This window comes from Theropithecus gelada, chromosome 8 (genome assembly GCF_003255815.1).
Source record: "Theropithecus gelada isolate Dixy chromosome 8, Tgel_1.0, whole genome shotgun sequence".
NCBI lineage: Eukaryota > Metazoa > Chordata > Mammalia > Primates > Cercopithecidae > Theropithecus > Theropithecus gelada.
The window spans coordinates 114,587,928-114,600,066 of record NC_037676.1 but is presented as its reverse complement, the minus strand read 5'-3'; the positions used below and the strand labels follow the sequence as shown (position 1 = coordinate 114,600,066).

General features: G+C 36.7%; 1 protein-coding gene across 1 annotated transcript in view; it reads left to right on the top strand.

The window, feature by feature from the left end:
• The window catches only part of CSMD3 (CUB and Sushi multiple domains 3), a 1,234,679-nt gene that overhangs the window by 1,014,336 nt on the left and 208,204 nt on the right, over positions 1-12,139 (top strand). Inside the window, exon 32 of the mRNA XM_025394338.1 lies at positions 10,925-11,041. Coding sequence (XP_025250123.1) covers positions 10,925-11,041 — 117 coding nt within the window. The remainder of the gene's footprint in view (positions 1-10,924; positions 11,042-12,139) is intronic.

The window sequence follows — 12,139 nt, the reverse complement described above, 5'->3', positions numbered from 1 at the left end:
CTACTCACTCAGTAAAGACTGAAGCTGGAATTTAAACCTAAACCTTTTTTTTTTTCTCTCTCTCTTTTTCGAGATGGAGTCTCACTCTGTTGCCCACGTTGGAGTGCAATGGCACAATCTTGGCTCACTGCAACCTCTGCCTCCTGGGTTCAAGTGATTCTCCTGCCTCAGCCTCCCGAGTATCTAGGATTATAGGCACCTGTTCCCATGCCTGACTAAGTTTTTTTTTTTTTTTTTTATTTTTAGTAGAGATGGAATTTTGCCATGTTGGCCAGGCTGGTCTCAAGCTCCTGACCTCAAGTGATCCACCTGACTCTGCCTAGAGTGCTAGGATTATGGGAATGAGCCACCGTGCCCAGCCTAAACCTAAACCTGATTCCAATGTGCTGTTTTATGTTGTGTTCTACCACGCTATCCTAAATGGAAGGATTTTTTAAGTCTATGAGTTTTATACTCCATGTATTTAGTCAATAGAAAGATATTAATAACTTATATTTTGTCATTTTTCCTAATACAGCATATATTTATTGGAAGTCTATTATAAAAACAACAACTATGCTAGGCTCCAGAGGTATAAATAGTATGCAGAGAAGACATGGAAACTTTGATCTGATAGATCTTATAGACTAGAGATAGATATAGACATTAATCAAATAGCCATACAAAATAAATACAAAATTACAAACTATATTTACTCTCCTAAAAGTAATTGATGAAATACTATATAATGGGGGCTTCTGAAAAAGTCTGGAAATTAGAGAAAACGTTCCCAAGAAAGCAACATTTTTGAGGCGATTTGGTAGAAGTTAACAAATTATTAAAGAGTGTTTTTCCCTTTAAAGTCATTTAAACTATTAGTTGCTTTAAGCAATTTCTTTAAATAGTAAAAGGTTTTCATCATTAAAAAGCAGTAAGACATCAACTATGTGATAAAAAGGTATTTTAGTTTCAAAAAGTGCCAATAATTCAAATATTTTAAGAAATTATCTTCCCATACAGTTTCCTCAAAAGTTAGCTATTTCCAGGAACTTGAGGATAGTGACAACAGTATGTGACTACTAATGGGTACTGAAATTATTTTGGGAGTGGAGGAAATGTTCTAAAATTAGAAAATGGTGTTAGTTTTAAAACTCATGAATATGCTAAAAAGCGTTCAACTGTATACTTTAAAACAGTGAATTTTATGTATGTAAGTTATATTTCAATTTTTAAAATTGGGGTACAAAATGAGTCACATAGCATCATACATTAACTGTCTATGCCCTCCAAAACTGTTACTAGTAGTAGAATTTGTATGTGGTAACATGGAAGATCTATTCAAGGATATAGCTATTCATAGGACTTTGGCATAGAATGACTCTTTCTCTAAGATCACACTCTCTGATGTAGAAAACAGCTCACAGAGCACTGAGGGATGAAGGTGATGGCTCCCTAGCCAGGAAAATCTAATGAATGAATCCAGGCAATCAGTGAGATGACAGAGGTAGAAGCTTATATCCTACTAAGTTGAATTATTGAGTCATTAAAATGGTTTATAAGCCACTGATTACCACACTGATGTGGATTTTTTTTTTTTTTTTGTATTAAAAAGAAGTGAAATTTAAACAAAGTCAATTCACATGTAATGGAGCATTGTTGAAGGCTTATCATTTAAGGCAGATAAACAAAATGAAGTACCTATTGTTATAGGGGAGACATAAAAAGAAGCGTGAAGGGAATGGCTGGATAGTTAGATATTTTCACTAAGATCAAATTTTTGAGCAAAAGAAGAAACAAACAATAGTATTTTAATTTTAAAGTCAATATTGGTACTAATAGCTTTCTGAATTCAAATTCATCTCACAGAGCTTAAGGGTTAGGAAAGCCTTCTCTTAAAAAATGCTCCATAGGATATATAGCTTTCAAATATATTCTATACTAGATTTATGATTTGTGACATTCAATCAGGCTATATCAATGCATAAGTAATTTACTAGAAATATACTAGCAGTTTTGTAAGGTACAGCAGTTCTTTCAAACTGAAAGAGTCACAGACCACATCTAGTAAATTATTGATTTAATATATCACATTGCTCTTTTGTGACCTGCAAGAAGTCATCACTTTTAAAAGTACCTAACTTGCTTTCTGTGAATAATTTATACATTATATAATAATTTTCATTATAGAGTATATTTGATAATAAATTATACATTAAACAAGTGAAGAGTCAGATATGAAATTGCAAGTAGCTTAAGGCTACGTAGCCTGTATTATAATGTCTCTAAGATACCTGCACATTCAAGTAGCATTTCTCCCACATACATGTTTTGAAATTTCTTCTAATTCACTCAGTGATACATTTCTCCTCCTCCTCCTCCTCCTCCTCCTCCTCCTTCTTCTTCTTCTTCTGTCTTGCTCTTTCATCCCACATACATACACCTGCTCAAAGTGGTATTTTCAGTGGATGATTAGAAACCTTAAAAACTGGTTGTGGTGTGATGGTCTGATTTCTCCAGAAATATTACATCTATCTACTATATCAATGCATACATAATTCAGGTGTATAACAAGAATATATGTAAGATAGTTGGATCATGGACACATTTTACTCATACAAATAAAATTAAACAAATTAAGCCAAAAGAGAATTTTTAAAAATTAAACAAAGAGAAGAATAGAGAACAAGAAAAATAAGAAATTACACTGTGTGGATAAAACTTCACTCACTAAATAAGCATATTCCTTAGACTGATAAGATATTAGCCTGTGTATTCATCTGTTTGCATTACTATAGAGGAGTACCTGATACTGGGTAATTTATGAAGAAAGGAGGTTTAATTGGCTCACGTTCTGCAGGCTTTACAGGAAGTGTGGTCTGCCATGCTTCTAGTGAGGGTCTCAGAAGGCTTCCAATCACGGTGGAAGGTGAAGGGGGATTAGACACATCACATGGCAAGAGAGGAAGCAAAAGAGAGAGGGGGAAGGTGCCACACATTTTTAAACCACCATATCTTGGGGGAGCTTACTCACTATTGCAAGGATAGCATCAAGCCATTCATGAGGGATCTGCCCCCATGACCCAAACACCTCCTACCTGGCCCCACCTCCAATATTGAGGATTACATTCCAACATGAAATTTGAAGTGGACAAACATCCAAACACTATCATTCTGTCCCTGGCCCCTCATGACTTATATCCTTCTCACATTGAAAAATGCAATCATCCCCTGCCAATAGTGCTCAAAATTCTTAAATCATTCCAGCATGAAGTCCAAAGTCATAAGTTCCATCTGAGACTCATGTCCTTCCACCTATGAGCCAATAAAATCAAAACAAGTTATTTACTCTGAAGATACATAGTAATGCAGGTATTGGGTAAACATTCCCATTTCAAAAGTGATAAATTAGCCCAAAGAAAAGGTCAATAGTCTCCACACAAGTCTGAAGCCCAACAGAGCAATCACTAAATCTTAAAGTTCCAAAATAATCTTCTTTCACACCATGTCCCACATTCTTGTGTGAGGGGTGGATTCCCAAGGCCTTGGGCAGCCCTGCCTCTATAGCTTTGCAGTGTGCAGCCCATGTGGCTGCTCTCAAAGGTTGGAGTTGAGTGCTTGCCGCTTTTCCAGGCAGAGGTGCAAGCTGCTAGTGCCTCTGCCATTATAGAGTCTGGAGGGTGGTGGCCTGCTTCCCACAACTCCATGAGGTAGTGCCTTGGTGGGGACTTTGTGTGGGTTCTACAATCCCACATTTCCCCTTGGCATTGCACTAGTAGAGTTTCTCTGTGGGGCTCCAAACCTATAGCAGACTTCTGCCTGGGCACCCAGGATTTTCTATACATTCTCTGACATCTAGGTAGGAGTTGGCAAGCATCCTTCACACTTGCATTATGAGCATCTGCAGACCTAACACCATGGGAAAACTGCCAAGGATTGTGGCTTGCACTTTATAGAGCTGTGGCCTGAGCCGTACCTGGACCCCTTTGAGCCAAGGCTGAAACCAGAGTGGCTGGAATGCAGGGAGCAGCCTCCCAAGGCAGGCAGCAGGGCCGTGGACCTGGTACAGGAAACCATTCTTTTTTCTAAGCCTCTGGGCCTGTGATGATAGGGGCTGCCTCAAAGATCTCTGAAATGCCTTCAAAGCCTCTTCCCCGTTGTCTTGGATATTAGCTCTTGGCTCCCTTTTACTCATTCTAATTTCTCCAGCAAGTCATTGCTCCACAAGCTTGTATCCCACTTGTATCCCGTCCTGAAAATGCTTTTTTTCTTCCCTGCCACATGGCTAGGCTGTGAATTTTTCCAACTTTTACACTCTACTTCCCTTCTAAATATAAGCTCCAACTTTAAGTCATTTATTTGCTCCTGTAGCTAATTATAGTAATGTAGGCTGTTTTCTTCTCCATCACTTTGAAAGCCGTGAATCTCTGGCCCGCGACACCCTACCCAGGCCTCACTCAGCCACGCTGATGTGTCCCAGCTTGCCTTTGTTATAGTTTGTACCCGTGGTTGGTGGTTCCCTAGCTCTTGTACTGAACACAAGAAGGAGGATATCATGTACGTTGAAGGGTGAGGGGGGTGAAGACGAATTTTATTAAGCAACAGAACAGTGCTCAGTGGAGAGGGCATGCAGGAGGTGGTCCCCCAATCTCACAGTCAGGCAGTTCTCTCCTCTTTGCATAGCTGTCTGGGACTTTTTATGGCCTCAGAATAGGGGAGGGGCAGGCTGTAGGTACTATTGGAAAAGGCAGCATTCAATTGGTTAACAGACATTTTTTAGAAAGAATCAATTAGGAAAGGGCAGGTGAACAGCAACAGAAATTCTCACTCTGGGTCCCAGGTTTCATCCAGGACCAGCAGTCTGGTCTTTCAGTCTTCAAGCTGATTTTGCTTGAAGGTGGGGTTTCACCAGGGACCCATTCCTGTCTTCCTGGGCATTTGGCTGCCTCCTGCCACTCTCAGTAGGTTGTTAGAAGTAGCCAGGCCACCTGTTGAATGGTTTGCTGCTTAGAAATTTCTTCTGCCAGATACCCAAAGATATCACTCTTAACTTTAAGTTTGTACAGATCTCTAGGACATGTACGAGGACATGAACACAATGCAGCCAAATTCTTTGCTAGAGAATAATACAGGTGACCTTTGCTCCAATTCCCACTGACTTCCTCATTTCCATCTGAGACCTCACAACTTAGACTTCACTCTCCATATTTCTATAAGCATTTTTGTCACAACCATTTAAGTAGTCTCTAAGAAGCTCCAAATTTTTTCTTATCTTTCTATCTTCTGAGGTCTCCAAACTCTTCCAACCTCTACCCATTACCCGTTTCTAAAGCCATTTCTACATTTCCATATATCTTTATAGTAGCACCCCACTCCTTGTGTATTAGTTCGTTTTCATGCTGCTGATAAAGACATACCCAAGACTGGGCAATTTACAAAGGAAAGAGGTTGATTGGACTTATGGTTCCACATGACTGGGGAGGCCTCACAATCATGGTGGAAGGTAAGGAGGAACAAGTCACATTTTACGTGGATGGCTACAGGTAAAGAGAGAGAGAGAGCTGGTGCAGGGGAATGTCTCTTTTTGAAATCATCAGATCTCGTGAGACTTATTCCCTATCACGAGAACAGCACAGGAAAGTCTTGACCCCATGATTCAGTTACCTCCCACCAGGTTCTTTTTACACCATGTGGGAATTCAGGATGAGATTTGGGTGGGGACACAGCCAAACCATGTCACCTTGATATGAATTTTTCTAGTCAAATTTTGCTATCAATTTGTTAGTCTGTTTGTATTACTATAAAGGAATATTCAAGACTAGGTTATTTATGAAGAAAAGAGATTTAATTAGCTCATGGATTTTCAGGATGTACAAGCAGTGTGGTTTCACCATCTGCTTCTGGTGAGGGACTCAGAAAGCTTGCAATCATGGCAGAAGGCAAAAGGGGAGCAGGCATGTTACATGGCAAGATAGGAAGTGAGAGAGAGAACGAGGAGGTGCCATATACCTTTAAACAACCAGATCTAAGGAGAACTCACTCACTATTGCTAGGACAGCACCAAGACATTCATGAGGGATCTGTCCCCATGACCCAAAGACTTCCCATCAGACCCCACCTCCAACATTGGGGGTTACATTTCAATACGAGATTTGGGGGGGCACCAACATTCAAACTATATCAGCATGGATTTGCTACTATGGGTTTGGTATTAGACCTGGGTTTGCTGTTCCCTCAATAAAAACCAGAATCCATATAGCAGTCATATTATAAACATTTTACCATTGGATACATTTCTAATGTTTAAGATACATATCTTTCATATAATATTGCCCCCAAATGTAAAGCACAGTAATCAAGGAAAGAACAAGCAAAAATTTCAATTGCAGAAAGAAAAAAAAAAAAAGGCTTATATGTATTTATTGAAAGAGGATGTATCTAGATTCTGTACTAAATTTAAGTGATTTTTCCTGGGATAATTTCTACCAAATGAAATGTTTATGTTATATGCTGACTGTGGAACACTATTTTATAGTAGCCTGGTCTTGCAGGTATAGTTCATTTAATCACCCAAAGACATTTATGGAGAACTTACTATGTACAGACCCTGTCCTAAGAAGAGAAGAGAAGAGAAACATGATAAGACTTATGTTTTAGAAAAAGTGCTACCAGTGGTATGAACTTGTGGTGATGAGTGGAGCTGAGAGTCAAAGAGCACATGCAGAAATTGATGGGAGTCTGTACTGTGACAGTTACAGAGGCAGAGAAGCTAGAGAAGCTGATAAATCACATAAGGTTATGAGCAACAAATTGATTCTTTGTTGGACCCCAAGAGTCAGGGAGAGCAAATCTAGAATAATGGCATTTTATAAGTAGGCTAAGTTTGACATTTTCAATCTTTAAGTTGTTGGGCTCTATAGGTATACATAAAACACAGTTCTCTGGTGTGTCAAAATTACAATTAATTGTTATCAATTACATAAACATTAAAATTATTACCAAAAGAAAACACATTTTAGAATCATCACTTTGGCCTTTTGTCAAGTATGTTCTTAAGGAGGCAGGTTCTGTAAGATATTACATGTAAAAAAGTTTTCCATGATCAAATAAGTTTGTGAGAAAGAGCATGATATTCCCTAAACCTTACTAAAGTCTCAAGTCCTTCACTCATGTGTTTCCCACACTTACTTAATCATAGAACCATATCTTCTTAAATTCAAATGTTCTACAAACATACTATTAAAAATATAGATTTAGGCTGGGCACAATGGCTCACGCCTATAATCCTAGCACTTTAGGAGGCCAAGATGGATGGATCACCTGAAATCAGGAGTTCAAGACCGGCCTGGTCAACATGGTAAAACGCCATCTCTACTAATAATACAAAAAATAGCTGGGCATAGTGGTGCATGGCTGTAATCCCAGCTACTCTGTAGGCTGAGGTAGGAAAATCTCTTGAACCTGGGAGGTGGGGGTTGCAGCTAGCCGAGATGGTGCCATTGCACTCCATCCTGGGAAACAAAAGCAAAACTTGGTCTCAAAAAATAAAAATAAAAATAAATTAAAAAATAAAAATATGGATTTATTACCTACATAAGTTATAATCAGGAACAGGTGGGTTCTTATGTTTAATGAATTACAAGGAATATAGGCTGTTTAGAGAAACAACAGCCAATTTGACAAAAGGTCCACAGGTATATGTGGCATATGTCAAATAGCAAAAATAAGAATAGAATCCAAAGGTCTGACTTGCTTTTATCTTCAGCCGAGTAAGAGCCAGAAAGATAAAAGCTGCCCTTTTCTCAATTAGCCAATAAGATGACATTAAAACAGGAAGTAAGAATATAAAAAGCTTCTGGAGACCAATATTAGGAGAATCTGTGAAATTGGCCTGACTTAATTATTATTCCATTTATATTTTATGAATATTAGGTTAGTGAAAAAGTAATTGCAGTTTTTGCCATTAAAAGTAATGCCCAAAACCACAATTACTTTTGCACCAACCTAATATAAAACAGATTACAATAGATGTGTATCTCAGAGCATAGTTAATTTTCCCTTATTTATAATAATAACACACTGCATAATTATTATCACTCACTATAATATTCTGTTATTGACTATAAATTAGGCCACGCTGTAGGCACTCATCAGAATAAACAGAAAATTATGGTTACAAGTACAAATAACAGAATCTAGCATAATACTACCATGTGATTAAATTTTAACCTTATAATATATTTCTAATTTAAAAGAACCTTCATATTTCTAAATATGATTTTTAATAAAAGCTGTCCTAAATGTCAATTATACAAAATAAAATATATAAAACAAATTCTGGCTGTCAGACACATGTTAATATAGGATGGCACAATGTTCATGACTAAGTCACAGAACTGAACTTGAGTTAGAAGTTTCCATTTCTATTCATACTTTCCAAATATAAAAATAAGAGTTTAATAGTTTTTGTCATGTTCATTCAAAGTATTATAATTTTAATTCTGGAGCACCTTAAAATCAGAAAGAAAATTAACATGAGACATACTGCCCATTCTTGAATGATTCTCTCATCAGTAGCATTATCAGTTGAATAAAGTTATCAGTACTGAAATAAGAATAACACCTGACTGCTCTAATCTCAAACAATAATGAGTGATGAGAGGGATGCATCTTTGGTTATTATAATCACTGTCAATTTCTTGCGTTTTTCTAGAGAATTCTAATTTTAGTGTGTTTCATTCTAAGTATTTATTACCTTTTTATAGAACGTTAAGGAAAAAAGGCAGAATATTCATTAGTCACTCAACTCAATACAACATCCTTTTTGTGTTGTGTGTGTGTGTGTGTGTTTTTTAAATATACTGTATTGCTCTATTTTAAAACTTTGACCAATAATTAATCACAAGTTTTTACTTTTTCAAACTGTCATAACTCTTCTGGAGGTACCTAATTCATCACTGCATGCAGTGCACTTTAAAAGGAAAATTAGACATTAACTTCAATAAAGTCCCAGTATAAAGGCTACACCTATCTATTTCTAATCTCCTTTTCTCAAGTCACAGAGGTAAACCACTACTGATATCTAATGGAAATCACTGCACTTTTGTTCTTGATCTTATTTCTAGGTCAATGATCCTGATTTTCCTTGTGTAATGATTCCTTCCTCCCTATTAAATCGACAAAGAACATTCATTCAACTTTGCATCTCCAAACTACTTTATACGTTTCCCTCCCATTTATATTCATAATTCTGGTTACTTTTGTATTTGTTTATATACCATTCATTCTTCATCCAACTGTAATCTAGCCTCCCCTACTTGCCCCCACCCCACTCTAGTTCAGGAGTTGGCAAACTTCTTCTGTAAAGGACTAGATACTATTTGGGGCTTTGCTGGCCACATATATCTTTGTTGAATATTCTTCTGTAGTTTTTGTTTTGTTTGTAACTCTTTAAAAATGTAAAAAACCTTTCTTGGTCCACAGTCTAGATTTGGCCTCCTTGCTATAACTTGCAGCGAGCTGCTCTAATTGAAACTACTCTACTAATAGCACCAGAAAAACTCCTTTTGGTGTTTGAGGGGAGTAATAATTTATACTCTGTCCTTCCTGCAAAACTTCAAAGGAAATCAAACTATCAGCTTTAATACTGGTAAAATATGAGGGGCAGTGACAGTGGGCTTCCTACTAGCTGTCTGCAACAGGCACAGCCCTACCCTCAGAAGGCACCCTAAAAAACCTACAGTATACAAGAGCACACCAGACAATGTGCTCTGCAGGAAGGATGGCTCCTAATCTGAAGAAAGGTACTCAAAGGGTGAAGGAGGAGGGTCAGCTGGCAAGGTGTTTAAAAAGAAAAAAAAAATCCCTCTTCATGCAAACTATAGACCTGGGGCGGAAAAACTCCAGTCTTACACTCCACATTGCCAAGTCAACCCAGACTTCAGACTTCTTTTTCATTTATTAATCACTTTGCAACATTTACCTCTTTGAAAACTTGCTTTTCACTGAAACTCTTCTCCCTTGGCCCCCAGGAGAGCAATTTCTCTGGAGTCAGCCACTCTTTATCTGATTTTAAACCTTTGGTGTTTCCCAGAACCTCCTCTTTGCCCATCTTTTCTCATTCTGCATACTTTTCAGAGTGATCTTATTCACTTAAAGAATATCAGTTACCATCCATATGCTTTCTATATTAAATCTCCATTTAGCTCAGGTCTCTCTTGAGTTCTAGAACTATGAATCCTAATGCATCCCCCATCTTGTGAATAACCCCCATCTACAGTTTATCAGAAACATTAATTTCACCCTCATCTTTTCTTTTTTTTTCTCTTTTTTTTAACATACCACCTTGGGCCTGAGGTAGCCAATAAGTCTGCCTCAAGGCACCATCAACAACTCCTCTGATTTCAAGGTAAATTATATATACAGATAATTTACCTTGTGTGTGTGTATATATATATATACACACACACAGATAAAGGTTGATGAGAAAGTAGAATACTTAGATGAGTGGGTGAATGTGTTTGTACAGTCATTCATGTCTCACACATAGTGTTGAATCTGAGTAGAATTTCAAAGCCTGTCAGCAAGTAATACAATTTCCCACTTGCATATTTAATTTATCATTATCATAAAAAAGATGATCAATTTCACACTCTTCTCACAAATGAAAGCTAGGCCACCATTATTATATTTCTAGATAACACCATTACAACATTGTTATATTACATACTTTGTTTCTGAGAACAGGAAATTTGAATACTTATAAAGTTTTGTTTATACACTTTTTTATTTTTTAAATATTTAACACTAGAAGATCTTATTAAAAGTTGCAAATAAATTATACACCTTAAATTCCAGTAGCCATATATTTTTATATGAAGAAGATAACCATGGTATGAATTTTTTTAAACTTTTTTCTAAAACTGATATTTTCACCATTTTTTCCTAGCACCCTGTGGAAGTCGTTCAACAGGTTCAGAAGGCACTGTTCTATCACCAAACTATCCAAAAAATTACAGTGTGGGACATAATTGTGTTTATTCTATAGCAGTTCCAAAGGAGTTTGGTAAGTAAGATTCGACTCATTATGTAGTATTTCATCCAGACATGCTTTATTTTTCACTACATGCTATTCAAAATTTTTAAATGAAAATACCTACTATCCATAAAGTATTTTACTTTGCAATTCTTTTTAGATAGTGGTTTTGTAATAATTCAATTTTGAGGTCATCTTACTCAATCTGAATTTACAGTCAAGTACACAGGTGAACAACAATACAAAAATGAAAACAGGATTGTTTTTAATTTTTAAAAATGAGTATATCAGTAACCTTGCAAGTGCCTTCATATTGGAATTTTATAAAATGGGAAATTGCCAGAGCATAAAGCCAAGGCTGCTCTGTAAAATATGTATTAAGTCAAATATTGAACTATTACAATAGTAATAAAAGTATTTACAAAACAATCATATCAATTTTATAGTTTATTAACACATTTCCAGAAAGAAGGGCTTTTGGTTTTAAGCATCTAGTTTCAGGGACAGCAATAAATACAAAAAGACAGCAAAGGACATTTCAGCTCATCTTGTCAACCTGACAATCTGTTCTGCATCGGCACTAAGAAGACAATGTGTCCTTTGCTGCCTTCACATCTTTCTGATCACACGTCTTAGAAGTCACTTATCTGGCTTCTAAAGGTTTTGGTTCTGAGATCCAGCTGGATCTAACCCAGATTAAACTCTGTTCATGGATGGATAGGCAAGGGAAATTTAGAGAGCAGTAAAGTTCATAGACTTCTACAATTTAGATTTACAGCATTATGTTACATAGTAAAGGATTTGTTATAGCTATAAGGAATGTCTGGGTCTGGATGACTCAGTATTTCAGCAGAAGGACATGGATTTTATCATTAGAGATAGTTGCATAACATCTTGACTTAACATTTCTGCTGCTGAGATATAAAATAAGCTGATGCTTCCAGTCCAATTTCTTATAACCAGATACCTATATATCCTCCTTTTCATCCTTCTGAAACAAGTCCAAGATCTTCAACTTACTTGAGAGCACTGTCATCAGAAATGAAGTACTAAACTTTTTATTTTAACATTTAAATAGAGTGATGATGCCAGCATTAGCAAAGTGTATGTTTTTGTACTCTACAAAGT